The sequence below is a fragment of the Ornithodoros turicata genome, chromosome 6 (genome assembly GCF_037126465.1).
Source record: "Ornithodoros turicata isolate Travis chromosome 6, ASM3712646v1, whole genome shotgun sequence".
In the NCBI taxonomy this organism is placed as follows: Eukaryota; Metazoa; Arthropoda; class Arachnida; order Ixodida; family Argasidae; genus Ornithodoros; species Ornithodoros turicata.
The window spans coordinates 30,308,270-30,327,940 of NC_088206.1; the positions used below are offsets into that span (position 1 = coordinate 30,308,270).

General features: G+C 43.3%; 1 protein-coding gene across 1 annotated transcript in view; it reads left to right on the forward strand.

The window, feature by feature from the left end:
• The window catches only part of LOC135396503 (trifunctional enzyme subunit beta, mitochondrial-like), a 33,269-nt gene that overhangs the window by 10,863 nt on the left and 2,735 nt on the right, over positions 1-19,671 (forward strand). Inside the window, exons 6-12 of the mRNA XM_064627515.1 lie at positions 3,915-4,002; positions 6,397-6,584; positions 9,103-9,283; positions 14,106-14,230; positions 14,302-14,429; positions 14,495-14,582; positions 14,654-14,728. Coding sequence (XP_064483585.1) covers positions 3,915-4,002; positions 6,397-6,584; positions 9,103-9,283; positions 14,106-14,230; positions 14,302-14,429; positions 14,495-14,582; positions 14,654-14,728 — 873 coding nt within the window. The remainder of the gene's footprint in view (positions 1-3,914; positions 4,003-6,396; positions 6,585-9,102; positions 9,284-14,105; positions 14,231-14,301; positions 14,430-14,494; positions 14,583-14,653; positions 14,729-19,671) is intronic.

The following is a 19,671-nucleotide window of genomic DNA, read 5'->3' on the forward strand; positions in this document are numbered from 1 at the left end:
AAGGAATAAAATGTGACAAGACTTGGAAATATTCTTAGCAACTTTATCAATGTGTGGTTCCCACGTGAGATGAGAACCTAAGGTGACGCCTAGGTAATTAATAACCTGTACTTGTTCAATGACATTGTTATGAATTGAGATGCTCATTTTGTCATATTTGGCAGAAGGCTTGCAGAAGACAAACTTTATCTTAGACGGATCCAACGTCAGACGGTTAATAGCAAACCAATGAGCAATCTTCTTTGCCTCATGGGACACGGTCGACGCAATTTCGGAAACATCTGGAGAGCTGAAGCGGAAACATGTGTCATCCGCATACATGAAAGTCGAAAGCCTGTCGGAAGCCGATGGAATATCGCTCACATAAATCGAAAATAAAACAGGACCCAAGACAGAACCTTGTGGTATACCCGGACATACGGGCAAAGACACAGACGATTCCCCATCGATCTGAGTAAACATTCTATGAGAAGTAATTCTTCAGCAGATTCCAGATATGTCCACGAAAACCATAACAATAGAGCTTTTGTAGCAAAATATGATGATCGACGGTATCAAAGGCTTTGCGCAAATCGCCAACAGCAACATGAGGTTCATTTAAAGCCTGATTGATCCCGTCGGTGACGGCATGCACAACTGTAGCAGTGGACATTCCAGTTCGAAATTCATGTTGAGAGCGACTAAGTACATTATATTTTTTCAAAAATGAGGAAATCTGTTTACACAGTAGTTTTCCAAAAAGAATATTGATGTAGTACTAAGAACTGAAATAGGCCTGTAATTTTCTACCATATTCTTGTCGCCTGACTTGTAAATAGGTACAACCCGCGCAATTTTTAGAGTACCACATGCATGATTAAAAATATGGCACAGTGGTGCCGCCAAAACGTCAGCACACGTCTTGAGGGCACGTATAGAAATATTGTCATGACCAATAGCAACGTTCTTTTTCATGCTACGTATCGTTGTGTCCGGAACAGTGAAAGGCATTATAAAAAAGGAATTCGGAACGGGTTCCCTAATAAAAGACGTTGGAGAATCAAGAACATGAATCGACGCGCCAAAGGCGAGCTCTTGCCCTATCGAAACAAAGTATCTATTGAATGTTTCACACAAATTTTTTGTTGACACTCCTATATTAGGCAGGATCTTTTTCTGTTCATGGGATTTCGTGATTGCATTGATTACAGTCCACACTTTGCGTGAGTCACCGTGACAATTCAGCAGCATCTCAGAATAATATTTTTGCTTCAGATTGTGGGTCAACTTTGCAGCCTGATTACGAAAATGCTTAAACTTGTCTCTAAACGTGACATTGTCTGGATGACGCTTGAACTTCCTGTACCAGAATGCCTTCTGAGATAAAATAAGCCAAAGGTGAGAATTCATCCATGGACAGATAAGTCTCGCATACCGCCGGCTACAATCAAAAGTAGTTGAGGAACTGATACTTGTTCTAAGTACGGTGACGAACCCATCACATTCGCAGTTCACATCCTCGTTATATACTTGGTTCCAGTCAAAAGACGAGGGAACGCAGCTTTCCATAGTCAGTTCACAGAACGGCCCTTGTAAGCTGACAATTATGAGTACGGCCAAGACCATCACTACGGTGACAATATACAGGGCAGTGATCGCTGATATCCAAGTCGAAGACACCACACGTAGACACAGCAGATATTGGCGTTATAACGTGGTCGATCAATGTCCTAGAGTCACTGGAGATGCTTGTGGGGGTGCTGATTCTATTACATAAACCATAGCATTCCAAGAGGAGGGTATATTCACAAATTGTATTCTGCGACAGATCTATATTAAAGTCACCGACTATGACAATAGGCCTCCTTATTATATTTAGCTGAGACAGCGTATTCTCAAAGTTCTCTAGGAAAAGCTGCATTGGGCAACTTGGAGATCGGTATATACAGCCAACCATGCCATGACCTTCGATTTTTAGGAACGTCGTCTCACAAACGTCGGATACAGAAAAGCTTATATTGTGCCTAATGCGAAACACTAAAGAGTCTACTACAAAAATGACAACACCACCTAGCTGTTAATTTCCTTGGGAATGACAGGAAGCAATAGCCTTGCAAATTATAAAGCTCATCTTCATGCAACAACGACTCAGAAACGCAAACCACGTTGTATTTTACAGACGCTTGCGATAACAGGATCAATAGCGCATCAAAATTTCTACGAATGCTATGTATATTAACCTGTAACACATTCAAAGAAATATCATTGCTAACATCACTCCTCCTACTGATTGCATCATAGGTTGAACCATGAGAATGACCACAGGGTGCCCCTCCATAATCGCACGCTGTTTCAAGTCGCGCAGTCATTGTTTAAGTCAGGATCATCCAAAGTACGTGAGCTGTCAAGTCTTCCCCAGAATTCCTTAAAGATACAGTTTTCCGGCCAAGCATCCTCACGATTTAAACGCTCGAAGTCCGTAGCGTCAACGGTGATGTGGAAAGAAGTATAGGTGGAGTACCTCGTTCTTAGTTGTTTCATGATTGCGTTCTTGTGACCTAGAAGGTCGTCCACAACACATTTAACATCGGCGGCAGACGTGGCGGGCACAATTCTTGATAAGAACAGGGATTTGAGGGATGGTCCACGGGGAACTGACTTCATCTTGCTTGAACTTCCCTTTCCCATGATAACCGGAGCACGTTTTTTTCTCTGAACCGTTATAAAATCCTGATCTTTAGCACGCATATCCTGTTGATGAAGCGACGTAGCGGGACCCAAAGGGGGTCGTCCATTCATCTGTGTCTTCAACAAAGGCCTGCCGAAAGCATCCTTTTCTGTCGCGGGTTTGTCGAACGAACCATTATGTGACAATGCTGTCGTTTTCACGGCACCTGAGTGAAGTGATGATGCTGGTCTTCTTACAGCGCCTACATAGGTGTACGGACCATGATTGATCTGCTCACTGGCATCAGAAGGGACAAATCGCGACAGAAGATCTTTCAGATAAACAATTTCACTTTTTTTCGCTCTAACACCATTTCGTCAATTTTTTACATCAGGTTGTCGAACTGAGCACGAGGAATCAGGCACATGGCTGCCTAACCGGAGTCGACTGGCAAATGCTCTGTACTAGGCTTACTTGAGGTATCGATGTTTGTCGGGATGGAATTGTTGGCGTTAAGCCTCGACTGACGACTGCACTGTTCACATTTCCAAATGCATTTTCCGTTCTTCACCAGGAACTGCAGGTCCGCTGGGGCTACGTTGACACAAAATAGATGGAACCGGTTCGCACATAAGCCCGAACACGTTATCGTTTTCGCCTTTGGAACGAAAGAGTCGGAGCAACTGCCACGCACGTCTTTCGACATGGCCACCCAGGTTGAATGAATGAACCCATGAATACATAAGTTGTCTAAAAGCGTTCTACAAATTAATATGCACATCCCTTTTTAGAAATTTGAACGTACGTTCACTTGTGCACACTGGGGTATTCCTCAGTGGTCATTGCAGTGTGCTACCATAGCCATACTCAAGTTCTCAAAAGTGTGGACATGCATACTTACACTTACCGTAAAACCCCACTAATTCGGATCTCAGGGGACTCACGAAAAGGTCTGAATGTCGAATTACCGAATGGGCCACATAACAAAAGCTGTACTTGCCATGATGAAGACACTTTTATTTAAGAAAAAACTGAATCAGAGTAATTGGGTTTTACAAGCTCAATTGCACCATTAGAACATGTTTTCGGAGCGTGGTCAGGTGCTCCACCGCACATACACCAAGGAGCGTTGAAGCATAAATCGTCTAAATGCAGGACGCTAATTTCAGACAGCCGTGTCATGAGCAGTACATGCAAAATGGTTTAAGCACTGAGCCACAGTCGCAAAATGTTGGGTATAACGTGTTTGCTGGTACTTTTTTCACAGGCTGCATTGTGTGCAGGATTCTCAGATAGGACACCCTGCCATACTGTGACGCAAGCTTGCATTTCCTCCAACCAGGCAATCACTTCAGGTAAGGAAGTGTGGGTTGCTTCATGTCATCTAATCCGAGGAAGTAATGGCACTCAATTATTCCCAAGGAGCAATCACCTAAATCATTCATAGTAGCTGACATTCCATGTTCAGATGATTACGCACTTGCTAATCACTTCAGTGAATATTTCTCATTGGTTTTTGACCGAGGGGATGGTTTTGCGCATGAACCTGACTTCTTAGATGAGTCAACGATCCCTGAGATTAGCAACATTACTTTCTCAGCTTCTGGTATTTGCAGTCAGTTATTGAAAGTAGACTGTAAGAAAAGTAGTGGCCCTGACACGATTCTGAATACATTCTTAGTGAGATATGCTGAATGGGTTTCTAAATATTTACACAATATTTACCAAGTCCCTTTGTATTGGCAAAGTACATAATATTTGGAAGAAGGCTTCTGTTATACCTGTTTTTAATAGTGGTGATAAGCAACTATTTCGTCCTATATCGTTGACTGCTTGTACCTGTAAAATGTTTGAACACATACTGTGCAACCATATTACTAGCTTTCTTGAATTGCACTGTCTTTTGTCTCAGTCTCAACATGATTTTCGTAGAGGTTACTCCACAGTCACTCAGCTCATTGAATTTGTTCATAGCTTAACTTCTGGAATTAATGCTAATAGTCAAACTGATGTTGTATTTATAGATTTTAGTAAAGCGTTCGATCGTGTCTGTTGCCTTAAGCTAATGTATAGATTAAGATGCTTGATTAACAACGATGCAAATCGCTGCCCACGCAGAATGTCCTGTACAATGGTTGTACGTATGTCTAATGAAATGCCTGTTTTTTCTGGAGTACCTCAAGGGTCCTTTCTGGGGCCACTGCTTTTCTCTTTATTCATCGATGATATTGTAAAGGGGGTACCAGCAAAGATGAGATTATACGCTGATGACTGCATCGTTTATACAACGGTTCATTCTTGCAGCGATCAGATCCTGCTCCAGGAATCTCTTAATAAAATTGTAAGGTGGTGTGATCAATGGGGCAGTCCATAAATTTCAATAAATGCATGAAACTATGACTTCCACTTGTTGCAGGTCATCATTGTTATATGAGTACGATATCGACGGGGTATTGATGAGCAGAGTAAACTACTATAAATATTTAGGGGTTACCTTGAATGCTAAGCTTTCTTGATCCGAGCACATAGATGTTGTTTGTTCTAAGACAATGATGAAACTTGGATATCTGAGAAGATCACTGAAGTCCGCAAACACAGAAACCAAACTGCTTGCATATAAGACAATTATTTGTCCCGTTCTAGAATATGCATGTCAAGTGTGGGGGCCCTATCGTAGATCTGACATTATAAAACCGGTATCTGTTCAGAAGAAGGCCACGCGCTTCATTTAATCAAAGTATGATCCCTTGTTCTCACCCACTGCTGAGTTTCCAAGGCTTTCTCTAAGTCCACTCGAGACTAGATTCTGTGTGATTTGTATGAGGACATTTCACGCTATTGTAAATCGGAACATAAGAATTCCGACTAATCATTATCTCACCTTTGCTGGTCCTTCCTCTCTAAGAAGTGTGCATGTGTTGAATATGCTTCCATTTTCCTATAAAGTTGATCCTTTTTTCCAAGATGTGTTGACGATTGGAATGCTCTTGAAGGTTCTGCTCGCGAGCTACCTTCTAACCAGTTCTTTCAGGCACTCCTGCAATAGTCTCCATTGAGACTGCAGTATATGTAAATAAATAAATAAATAAATAAATACCTGTATCAGTTTTATTCACATAGTGCTCAGTTTCTTGTTCTTAACTGCCTTTTCTTTGCCAGTTCAGCGTATTTAATGTTCAGCTGCTCCAGTACTTACCCATGCGGAACAGTGAATATAAAAGATTAACATAATTTTTGCATTGTGTTAAAAACTTCACAATATTTTTTAGAGCAACTAACAGTTTATATCACATAATGTGCAGTTATAGGTCCAGAGAGCTATCAGTTCAGTAACCAACGGTCTAGTAACAAGGGTAAAGTACATGTTCTGCAGAAAATAACTGTCCTTGTCATATAAGTGAAATGTCATATTAACGAACAAGAGTTACATGCGAAGCCCATTAGAAGGAAATGGTTCCCGAGGGAAAGGGTCTTAAGGTAGGTATGTCATATTAACGAGTGTCATATTAACGAGATTCGATCATTGTTCGTTGGGCACATGCAAAGACTTTCCCAAACGAGACCATACGTGAAATCTGTCTGTCTTGTTCAAACGAAGTGTGCCTAAAGCAAACGAGAGTTTTTCAGGACTGCAGAACCCGAGACATGGTTCTAGTAGTAGTATGCGACTCTTACATGAGTGTTTCTAGAGTATATGATCGTATTAATAAGTCACATGTTGCAGATTCACTTTTTTATCCGTTTTCCAGCAATGGGCTACATTGCCCTCGGCAATTACGACGTGTGCGTTGCTGGAGGTGTAGAGTTCCTTTCGGACGTGCCTATACGTTTCAGTCGTGCTATGCGCAAACTGATGCTGAGTGCAAACAAGGCAAAAACCCCACTTCAGAAGGTCAAGCTGCTGGCAAAGTTCCGTCCTGGGATGCTTGTGCCTGAGGTTAGATGCATTTTATGCCGTTAAATCGTGGTTTCTGGTTACCTGTACAAGGGGTATCTGTGTCTGATTGAGGTGTAGTGGTGCCACAAAGGTGTACGCTTATTTTTAACATTTTCGTGCTATGATTCACCGTCGCAACTGCTGCAATCAACAGAAGTTCCCACACTATCTCATCGAGTGCTAGTTCAACGACTAAAAGCGCTCTGGCTAATTTTCGAGAATGAAACATGCATTAATCCATCATTATATATTAATTTGGCAAATAGAGGTAGCTCTCGAAATACACACACGAAACACCTTGATCAGTATCGTTACCACTCTAACTGTTTAAGGGATTCTTTCTTCCCAGCAGCAATCCAAAGTTGGAATAGTCTCCCACAAAATGTTGTATGTGACACGTTGTCTTCTTTTGTTGACTGCATTGAAGAGCATTTTAGCTGAATTTTGCAGACAGTGTTTTTTGTACTGTTCATTGCATTCACTTCTCCTTCTATGGTGTCGTAAGATGCTAAAAGTATTCTAAAAAAATTAAAAGAATAAAAAAAATCCCATTTGGAACTTGGAGGTACTCCGTTGCGAACGATGTCTTAAAGGTGCACTGAGTGACTCCCAAATCCTTTGTTTGTTTGTTTGTTTTTTACTGCAACGTGTTCTGCAACGAATAAAATGAGCTTCTGCGAAAGAACAGAACGTGCACAGGTGACCTACAGATAGAATGCACAAGCACACCTTTAAAATCCTGTGCTCCTGAAAAGAGCATATTGGAAATGAGGGAACGTCGTGACTTAGCACGGTCGCTGGGCACGTGACTCGTGACTTACAGCAGCACAGCTCAGGCGTGCCTACAAACGGCGCATGAGCTAAGAGGAAAGAAACGAAGAAAAAAGGCACGAGAACTTCCCTACGTCATGCAGGGATCGTGTCTGTCGTCAGTGTCAACTTTCTCAGACTTCGTTGGCTTTTCCCCACTCTCCCACCTAGTGTCTATTTAAATGTTGTTGTGCAATGAACCTGACAGCTGAGTTTGAGACAGTGTTTGTGTTTGTCTTTTATCGTCCCTACCTCGTCTCGGGTTTTCCAAGTCATGGATTGTTTCTCGGACTGTTCTTGTAAATTTGATTGCACAGTTATTTTCACTGCAGTGCAAAAATATTTTGCATGGTGGCTCCTGATGAACAGCTTGACGAAAGAAACAGGGTTTCAAGCCACTTTAAATGTCACCTCATTGCTGCTTTAAAGACATGGAAAAGACAGGAACAGGACAGTACGATAATTATCCAAATAGCTCATGACTTTGTACCGTGTTGCTGTCGTGCATGCTGCTTCAGCGTGTTTTATATTGTACTGTATTCATATGCTGCATACAACCTCTCCTAATGCCTTTGGGAACTGGAAGGTGGTGGATTAACTGTGACATCATGTGAGCATTAGTTGCAAATACTCCAATGCCATAGAACTACTATGAGAATCTGGTGTTGTCAGCAACTCATCTCAAGAGAATTGGGGTTTGTCATAGATACTCTGCAATCTCTGCTACCCCTTGGCAGCATACCCCTTGGCTATGTGTGTGTGTGTGAATCTCTGCTAAAGTGTGATATCTGATGCTACATGTACCCAGGAGCCCTTCATGAAATTGTGCCCCAGGCTGTAGTTCGCGTTGGGACGGTTCTGGTCATATTTCATCATGCTTTGATTCTGGCCACTCTCGCTACAGGAAACAAGACCAATTTATGGCAGCGGTGAAGTGACTGCCACGAAGCTGTATGCTTGCTACAATCCTGTAATTCAAAGGACACTCTCTCTCTCTCTCTGTCTTTTTTTTTTTTATGTCATTTAGTTAGTGTTTCACTGATGCATTAAGGTTCATATTATTGATGAAGTAAAGGAAGTATGTGACACAGCAGTATGGCTGATCCTAGGCTGCTCATGGTGTTCCTATGTGCGTCCTTTTGTATGTCATACAGTTCATGAGTGAAAAAGAAAAAAAAAACTGAGTGACAGTCATTAGAGCTTGCTACTTCGCTGCTACCTCTTTCATACATGAGGAATCCTTTGTCTCAGTTTCATAGCAGCAGTTGAGTTGCGGGTCTGCAGTGCTGTGAGTCATAGAGGTAACAGCGAGGTGCAGACATGAGTTGACATTTGTTTAACCTTTCCTTTGGGCTTTTTATGAATTCGAACTTCTGAAAGTTTCAACATTGCTTTCTTGGAGAGGGCACAAGGCCTGCACTGTTTCCTGAATGCCTCAGTACGCAAGAAACATGATAAAAAGCAGATAGTCTATGTCAGAGCAAAGCATTAAAAGTCTCATTTGTGAACTTTTTTTTCAGTTTTCACAATTTTTTAAAAACTATCTTTGTCATGTGTAGTGTTTTTTGACATATGATTTAGGGTGGGCATGGATTTTTCTGTGTCACACTGAAAGAGGTAAAATGTATAGGAATGTTTGGGGTTTTCAGAACGTAGTTTTGAGTACATTTTGAGTATAGAAGCCTCATGCAAAATGGTTAAATTTCAGCTTCCAGCAGTGGCAGAATTTACTTCTGGGGAGACGATGGGCCACTCCGGTGACCGTTTGGCCGCTGCATTTGGTGTGACCAGGAACGAACAGGATGAATATGCACTGCGCTCTCACACCCTTGCCCAGAAGGCTACAAAGGAAGGTCTACTTTCTGACCTAGTGCCGATCACCTTGCCTGGTAAGGACCAAAGCACTTCTGCAGCTATGTAACTCCCCTGAGAAGTCCTGAAGCATCATTTACCCCCAAAGCTGCTTTTGACGACAAAAAAAAAAAGAAAACATGTGACCGATCTTCGTAGGTTTGTTGGTAATGTGTCAGCCAACTGATCCCAACATTGTTGGTTTGAACCATAGATTGAGAAGTTACACGTCAAAAAGAACTCGTTACAAGTTAAGTTACCGTGCGAAAAATGTAACTAAGTTAATAACAAAGTTCTTCAGCCTGAAACGTAACTCGCAGTTACTGAGTTACTTAAAGCAAAGAACGAGTTACTTCCAAGTTACTTCGAACACAAAATAGCATTACGCAGGTGCAGCGCGCATGAGCAGTTGAGTTAGACCTTGAGTTGCCTGCACCACGCTTAGATCGTTTTCGTTTATGTCCAACAATAGACCTCTCCCTGTTTGTAAACAAATGATGTCATAGTGTTCGACAGCCCCACAAATTCGATAGAATTGAACTACGCTCGAAGCTAGAGGTGAACAAGGTTGCGCCCGAAAGCCACGGTCTTGAGAGGATTACGATATGGTCCCTTAAAGGGACGCGACCCTCGGTCCTGCTTTTCGTTCAATGGGAGGCAGAGAACAAGTGCCCGTTCGTGGAACCCAGCCCTCTTCTTCCGATTTCTTTCGGTTTCAGTCTGTCTACCAATGTCATGATGACGTTTCGCTGGTAGAGGTCTATTCGAACGCTTTGCATCTTCCCTGTGGGTGCACAATGGTTCAGCTTCATTTCAATGGCAGCGGTTCTTATTTCCGGTATAAAATACTGTCATTGATTGAATATCATGTTTCATGGCAAAAAATGCAAATGGCAAAAAATGACATGAAGGAACCGGAGAGAAAGCAAGAAAATATGTGGACGTGAGTGAAAAGCGAGTTAAAAGTAACTTGGAACTTAACTTAAGTTACTTTGGCAAAGTTACCTGAAAAAGGAACGAGTTCCTCTGAAAGTTACCACGGCGCAAAAGTACCGAGTTAAGTTACAAGTTACCAAAAAAAGGAACTTAGTTACAGTAACGAGTTACTTGTAACGAGTTACCTCGAACTCTGGTTTGAACCCGATTAAGAACACCAGCAACTTATTGGCACAAATTCAAAGTTGTTTAGAGTCACTACCTTTCATTAGGGACGTTAAATATGATGTGCTGTGTGTTGAGCTTTCAGTGCATGTTAAAGAACCCTCAGGTGTGCAAAATTAATCCATTGAAGTGACCACTGTGGCGTTTCTCATGATCACAGTTGTCTTGCAATGTAAAACCACAAGTTATATTATTACCAAACCAGCGACATGGCTGAGCGGGTAAAAGCGTCCACTTGTGGGTGGTAGCCAAGGTTGTGCTGAAGACTGGGAGGTGGTGGGTTCGAATCGTACCACTGGCTGTGCTGTCTTAGGTTTTAACTGGGTTTTCCAGCAGACTTAAGAGATGATGTTGGCACAGTTCTCCTTGAAGTCGGTCCACGACGCATACTAACCCTCCTGTCCCCACACTACTTGTTGCTTTCCTCTCCCCATCTGTCCAAGTCTGTATGCCGCTCATAGCCACAGTTGCTTCGCGGCGCTACCACAGAATTAAACAACGTTCATTATCACAAAATGTTCCAGCACAAGAGAAGACAAAGCAAAGCAATATGGTAGACCTAATTTTTCACGATTTTGAAGATTATTTTGTGACCACGCTGAACTTGTGCTTAGTTCTGGTCAGTCCTTGTCCCATCATGTTGCTTTGCTTTGTCCCTGTGTTTTTGTATTTTGTGTCTGTATGTTCGTGTACTGGAACATTTCTTTACGGTGCAGCCCAGCTTCTAGCTAACATTGAGAAGGTCAAAACAATCTGATGGTCAGCAAATCAATAATGCCATAGGGAAGATGTTACCAATGTGATTTAGGCAGATAAAATAAAGGAGCCATCTTCCCCTTGAAACATACATACATATGCATCACTCATATCTGAACCGAGGCAGGACTCACTTAAGGGGATAGTTTGCTCGCCAAGTATCACCTTATGGATATTTGTTTCTAGGGATAATGTATTCCTTGAATTACCAAATCCCTCCCCTTCACTTTTTGCTCTCGACTGGAGCTCTATAGGTAATTTATTATAAGTAGGTCTGTGGGAATATTCGACATCTCGAATAAAAATTAATATTTTCGGTGTTCATATTTGATTAAATTAGGCAATTCTATACAGTGAAACCTTGTTAACCTTAAGCCTAAACCTTAAACCTTAAGCCGTATTTCCGCTTAGGCAGTAGTTGCGCTGAATCCCCGTCGTGACTCCCATTGAAATCAATGTATTTGCTACCCGCTTAAGCCGTAGCTGCTCGCAGCCTCAATATCGGTTAATGCGTACTTTTCGTCCTGAAACAGACAATGCAGAACAAAAAAACTAGCTCCTCCCCTACCAGAAACAAAGATTTGGAAGCACATGGCTCCTCCAGAGACAGGGTGACGCCAATACGTGACTCCTGCGAGGAGGAGAGGTCATTCTCCCACAGAGTGGAAGGGGCAAGTAGGCTCCGAACCTCCTCCCCCTCCTATAGTTTCCTTTCTCACTTCTTCTATCACTTGTGTTGGCTTGTGGGACAGCGCCATGCCGTGTCCTGAACAACAAAGAGAAACTGGACATCATCCATACCACCGATCAGTTTGCCAGAAAACGGGGACTTCTTGAACAGCTCGCCAGTAATATTGGTGGATTTGAAGCCACGATCATTGCTGCAAAGCCGCCTGGATACGAAGCAAAAATAATGGAATATCTTGTTACAAAAGTGAACAAACGGCGACATCTATCCTCATTTTGTCGAACATGCTCCATTTTTCTTCCATTAGACAGGTATGTGGGCTTGTATTTTGAGTTTTTGGTTAAGCCGTACTACCGCGTAGTACATAGTTTTTTCACGTCCCCGCCAGGTATGCATTAACGAGGTTTCGCTGTATTTGTGGCTTTCGAATAAATTGAATATCTTTGAATACTCGAGATTTCCCAAATGCATGAGCCTTACGTGCTCAACCCATGTAGCGTTTTTCCATTGGGAACAGTACCTTCTCAATTTTTTTATATGCCTTAGTATAGATATTGCTCTGTCATCTCCATCTATTTGGATTGTTCTAGGCCGACCGCGTCATTTTCAAAAATGGCGTTGAAAACGGACAACTTTACCAAAAGTACGGCATTTGGGATTAAATGGGGCAAAAAGTATTGTGTGGTCGGCCTTCAAAACATGTGATTTTGAAGTATGGAAGGTACAGAACACGCTGAATTTATTTGTCCCTTCCAGCTTGTGCGAAAAGTGCCCTTAGCAAGGCGCAAAGTTGTAACAAATAGCGCCAAAAAGCAGCCCTGTTTCGCTGTCCGAAAATGAAACACGAGGGAAGAACTTGACATTGGCAGAATGTTAGGGCCACACTCTTTCATTCTATGTCACTAAAGTCCACCTTGACTCAAAACCCTGCTCAGTGGGTAACCTTTTTCGTAGCATGGTTTTCGCGATTCGGACTAGCTTTGACCCCGCCTAAATCGACAACGGTTCAACATTGTCCAGTAAAACTCGGGAAAATATCATTATTTGCAATAAGGAGTCCATGATAATTTTTGGAAGCAAAACTGAGGGGGGTCGAGCACGACCTTTGGGTGATTTGGCCTGGAATGACCCTGTTGTATGTGCACATTGCAGTAAACAAAGTTGCTTCAAGTCATTATTAGATTGTAATGTCGAAGTCAAATATTTGCAATATTCGTATTCGACATTTTACTATTCACAGAGCCCTTATTACAAGAATTATAAATCAATGCGACCCATAAGTCCATATAAGCTCTCATTAGCCCATATGACCAATTCCTGTTGAAATGTGCATGTTTTATACTTCATACACTGGCAGTTTACTGAAACTTCCTCACAATGGTATCTCAGCCTGTTTCTTTCTTAGCTGCTTACTTCGTGACATCACCTCTTACAACACCAGTCCACACAGATATTTGCCGATCACATATTGCCCCACCAATTAATTTGTATCAGTGCAGTGTCTCCTATATACAATGAAACGTATATTCTCAAACTGTTATGAAATGGCAAGTGTCTAAAGCTGGAAAGTTCCTTTGGTGTGGTAAAGGAGCAACTCTGCTGCTTTGTTGAGCATGTCCATATACATAACAAGGCATCTCAAAATTTTAACAGTACTGTTGATCCCTCTCTGAGGAGATGCAAAGGCTTCTTATGTGCAGCACTGGGTGCTGTTTGTTATGTGTGGGTGTATAAATATACTTGAGGCATGAATCCCAGGTCTTCAGCTTGTCGATGTTCAGTAGCAAGCAATAAACATATCACTTTCCCCATGATTTCTTATGAGCTTGAACTGTGATGAAGGCCAATCACAGCATTTGTTTGAAATCCCCACCAACCGAAACGGTTTTTGCATGCTCTCATGTGTTATTTGGAGTGTGTCTCGCCCTGGGGACTTGCAAGTTCAAGATTGGGCCCGTGAACATATTCAGGTAAATGTTGGAATATTGTGGTTCACACAAAATTGCTTCTGGTACATTTATGGGGTCACTTTGGGGAAAACGATATTAACCCAAAAATGTCTGCCGGTGCAAATTTTGCTGCAATCAGTGCAAGTTTCAACAGTATGCCTCATACATGAGTCTTTCCTTCTTGTCTGCGCACCATACTGCATTGGTTGTTCCACTGGTGAAGTGAAAACAATGCAACCAGGACCTGGACATACTCTGCTTTGCGAACTTTAAGAAGCAGCATGTGCTTGTATTGCTGTTCTTCAGGTGATTCTTCTCCAATCACTGAGGACAATGGCATCCGTGTGTCAACATTGGCACAAATGGCAAAACTCAAGCCAGCTTTTATCAGACCCCATGGCACAATTACAGCTGCTAATGCTTCGTTCTTGGTATGGAAAGCAGTTTAGAGCAATATTGAAAGGAAGAGTGACCAATATACCTCCTATTCCTGTGGTTTCAGACAGATGGAGCTTCAGCTGCACTCATCATGTCAGAAGAAAAGGCTCTGGCCATGGGACTGAAGCCAAAAGCATATCTGCGAAATTTTGTTTATGTTGCACAAGATCCCAAAGATCAGCTTTTGCTTGGGTATGCTATACATTTCCCATACCCTACCTGCTTAGGGTTGAGTTAATTTGCAACACGGTTTACAGGCCGGCTTATGCAACACCTGCTGTGCTACAGAAGGCTGGGCTGAAAATGTCAGACGTTGACGTCTTCGAGTACCATGAGGCTTTTGCTGTAGGTGTTATATATCATCTAGGGCAAGTACTTCTGCTGTTGTATATTATGATGTGTATCTGTGTATTCAGGGCCAAATCCTTGCTAACATGAAAGCCATGGACTCTGATTACTTCTGCAAGACCTACATGGGCAGGCCAGGGAAGGTGAGCAAACCCCTTTGCTTGTTGGTAAAAAGGGTAAAACTTGAAAGTGGTTATTTGGGCAATGCAAGCATTTCAAGTATTCTGTACTGCAATCAACTGTTGCAAGATTTTCCTCTAGCATATTTGGGTTTGGGTTGTTGGAAGTCTTGTAGAATGCTGCTGAACATACAGAACTTAAAGTGACGGGAAACCATATACAACCCGCCAAATGTATGGCTCAGTTTTATATGTTGTAGTCCACGGATTTGACACGCAAAGTCCCACATTCGCCCATTGAACGGTTTTTTAACCATTGGGTTTTTAAAAGTGCGATGCTTTCACGTCAATGTTGATGGTGGCATCAAACAGCGCTGAAAGGCATCGGCAGACAAACGAGAAGTGACATTTTATCTGTGCATGCTTTCCCGAAGCACGCAAAGGTCACCATAACGATGGGCACACTCTGGTGGCGAGCTCCCTCTTTACAGCAGCCTGCGACATCATGAAAACGGAAAAGTATGCACTTCCTCTCTCCACATTAAAACGTCGCTCCAAAAACTGGTGAGAAGGTGAAGAGTTGAGAATGACACAGGAGCTGACCCAGCACATGACCTTCAGGGTGCAATATCTTCGTAAAGCCAGATCGCAGAAACACAGCGTTCTGATGTGCGTGTTTAGTTGACATAAATCAATATTTACAATGTTATCTCTTCAAAGGTTTGGAATGGCTTCACAGCCCCTTTAGAATATTGTTTCATTTTCAAGCATTTGTTTCGGACTCCATTCAGACTAGCTTGTTGAGTGAGAAGCTGAATTGAATGCTCATACACTCTGAAGCTACAAATCTTTTGTACATGACGATAAAGTGTGGATCATTCTATGCCAATTAATCCATGAGTGATTTCATCATGGATTTTTCTTAAGACAATTTGCATCTTTTGTGGGGGGAGATGGGAATAAGATACGGAGTGTTGGCCCAAATTGTTGAAGTATTCAGAAGAGGACTCTAAAGTTAGTGCCCAGAACCACAACCATGTTTGGCTTGGTAGTGTGCCGTGACTGCTCTACTCCACTGGGAAAGTTCAAAATTGAAATATTTCCTATAAACTTCCTCTATCCTCATGACTAGGGGCTCACTTTTCTGTCAGAGGATAGTAGCTAGAGGGTTCTCCAAAACATTAAAAATGCCAAACTTAGACATTTTTTCTAAAAATAGCTGCAGTCCCCAGCTATGCGAAATCTTGCAGCTGAGCCCACCCTAAGTATGTTCTAGTAAAAACTGGCAGTCGCTCTGCTGATGTAACGAGGCAGAATGCAATCTCATTGCTGCTGACTTACTGAACTGCTAAAAAATTATGCGAATAATTGAAAACTCTGGAAACGGTTTGCAGAGCAAGGATGCTCACTCAACTCACACCACCTTAACAACATTAACGAACCAAACACAATCACATACAGTAGCCCCTCGTTAGAACGAAATCGCTTTTTATGAATTATCAACAAAGTCGAATGTGGTGAGACTGACTACACCCTTATGCAGTGCCTCAAGAAATTGGAGAACGCACTGTTGCTGCCCTGCAAGACTGCAGGTTTCTCTTGCACGTTTCTCTTGCATGTTTCTCTTGCAGGTTTCCCTCACTGCACATTGGCATGTTTCCTTTCTGCTGGGCGTTCTGTTCTTCACTGAGTGTTTGTTTTCTTGACAGTCTCACAACCACCTTTTTGTAGTTAAGCACAGCATGCATAACCGGTATTATGCTCTACCGGACACTTGGTCTGTTACTGCGCCACAAGCCACACCAGCCGTGAATCTGCCGGTGGGTTCAAGAGCTGCACAGTGCATAGGCTGCTCCGGCGCAGTGTCTGTTGCGTGATCTACAGTGGCGCACAGACTTGCCTTAACCAACAGAGCACATCATTGGGTGCTTATAGACAGCTGGAAACGGGATTGAGATTGGGTCGCACGCCGATAAAACGATATCTGATTAAGAAGCGTGCACCTGCAGGTGAAAGCGAGGACAGACAGAGTGGTACTTACGCCAGACGGAAGCTTCGACCTACAGACTTCGCACCACTGAAGATAGCGGGAGCCCTTCAGGGTGTGCTGTAATGACTTCCTCCAATCACGCTACTGCCCCAACTGAATGCCCTCAGGGAAGAAAGGGCAATGCTACCAGCCCACCTGGGAGTCTTTTTACTAGTGGCTCTCATATGATACTGCTAAAGAAAAGCCATTCTGTGCAACTTGCCGCGCTGCTTCGGAGATGAATGTACCTCTTCGAAACACTTCAAGAGACAAGAACTGTAAACGGACTTTTGTGGAAAATGGGTTCACCAACTGGAAGAAAGTTCTTGAGAGATTTCAGGCACGTGAAGCGACTAATTTCCACAGGGCTGTATCGAATGCTTTAACAGCTGTGAAACAGGGAGCAAATGTCGCTTCGGCCTGTGTACAAGGGAAGGAGAGCGACATGAAAGCGCCAAGAAAAGTGCTTGCAACGACACTGTCGTGTCTGCTGTATCTAGCTTGCCAATAGTTGGCAGTACGAGGCGTATGACAACAAAGAGAGCAGTCTGCAACAGCTCTTAGAACTTTGTGCAAATGAACTACTGGAGGTGAAGTCACGGCTTCGCCGCACGAGATTCAAGTGTATTTTGCGTGACACTTTAAACAAACATTTGGAAATTATGGCTGTTAATGTACTTCGCTCCCTGACAGATGAAATCCGTGAAACGGGGCATTATGCCGTGATCATGGATGAGACGACAGACATATCCATCAAGCAACATGTGTCAATATGCTCCCGAACAGTGTAAGTGAACCTAAAAGTTGAGGAGTTGTTCTGCGGCTTTTTTAGTACAGCAGACACCGGTGCAACAACCCTCTTGAAAGATATCCTACTCAATTTAATCTGCCTATTGACAGGTGTCGTGGACAGTACTACCACGAGGTGGCAAACATGGAAGGGCAGCACAATGGACTTCAAGCTCTGGTAGGACAATAAGAGCCTCGAGCGATCAGTGGAGACCGCTTATAACATATGTCGCGGGACCACTGAAAATCTGCTCTATAAGCGGTACCGCACTATATCCACATATGACATTTCTAGGCCAATACATGCCCAAGGTTGAGCACCCTGAGGTTGAGGTTCTGTTATACTGTGTTGTGAACCAGACTGTACAGCATGGAGATTCCTTGCAGATAAAACAGTTTATTCAACATTCTCCTGGAAAAACTCTGATATCATGCACTATAGCATCCTCAACAACAGCGCGGCAACTGAATGCCCCATCGCTCAGTCCCTCAGTTTGTGCACGTGCTCTATCGCCTCTTTGCTGAACATCTCTGCTGCCGCAAGCGATCATCATCCGAGTCGTTTTCCAGCACGCTCGCCTCACAGTCCTGGACGGCTTGCACTATTGCTTCATCGGTGGCTGTTCGCTCGTAGGTGCAGACATCGGTGTTCGTTAAGTGTCCGCTGAAGAAACAAAGTCGTTCTCTAGGAGACGATGCGATGGTTCCACAAGTCTTGCGCGTTGATCATGTCACAGATGGCATCACTAAGATGGGTGACGTAATACAAAGCAACAACAACAACTTTATTTTGAGATGGAGAGTGGGGAGGTTCATCGCCAGAAGTGATACTCTACCCCATTGCTGATGGAAATGTGGGGAATAAAATAATGAGCCCCTTCACAATAACGACCGAAGTCCGATGGTGTCCAGAAATGTCAAGAGGTTTGAGCGCAGATCGTTGCTGGGCTGGATTGGGCCAGGGACCAAGCAATTTCGATAGGGAGAAGGGACGAGAGTCCAGCTGATTAAGAGACTCGGAGAGTGCGGTTCGGGAAGGTTGATAGTGGGGGCAATAAAGAAGAATGTGCTCTAGATCCTCAAGAGCACCACAGTGGCAGCAGGTGGGAGAGTCAACTTGTCTCAAGCGGTAACGCCACTGAGCTGTAAAGGACATATCTAGGCGCATTCGGTGGATTAATGCAGCATCTTGAGGAGAGATGTTTCGTGGCATGCGGAAAGCGAGCGTTGGATCAACTCTGCTCAATATCGAGGGGGGGAGAATGTCTGCTGTCCATTGGCGGGAAGCCAGGGTGTCACGAGGCGTCGCAGAATGGAACGGCGGTCTCCTCTTAGCAGAGCAATACTGGTCCGTTTCGGATACGAAAGTGCTGCTTCGGTGGCGCTGTCGGCCTGCTCGTTCCCCACAACACCAGAATGGGCTGGAACCCACTGGGAACTAGCCTGTGGCCTGCTGCGTAGGCAGTGTGGTAAGCCATTAACACATCTGTGACTAGGAGTGCGGATGGACCTCGTACCCCGGAATTTTCAATAGCTTGCAGTGCAGATTTGGAGTCTGTGAAGACTGCCCATTCCCGTGCAGTCCAACCAATGCAAATACAATACAATACAAGCAATACAAAGCAATGCAATATAATGCAATACAAAGAGAAGTACGGAGCTATCCCGGGCGGCCAGCCTCCTCGCACGACACCCTGTCCCGCCACACAAGGAGAAAACAGAAGTGCTTTTTGTGTTGAGTGATTCATGCTTTGCAATTCGTTTCTGAGGGATGTTTGGCATTGGTAGTTAAGTCGGACTGCCTGCCTGCTTTTAGTATTCTCGCTGTTCGTGTTTAGTGTTCGCTGTTTAGTGTTCTCGCTGTTGGCGAGGGCAGTGTTATTTTTCAAGCGTGATGTGGGCAAGCTTATGCTTGTCCTATTCTACAGATGGCATTATGAATTCACTCTGTCCTTCACCTACGTCGAGGGGAATATTGGTGACCGCACTATAACCGGTATCGAGCTTCAGGCTTGACCATTATAAGCGGTATTCCTGTACATTATGTTCTATTGTGGAAAAGGCCGCATTATTAGCAGTCCTGCATTGTAAGCGGTTATGTTATAAATGGTCTCCACTTACATAGACTGTGTGGCGCATGTTCTTAACT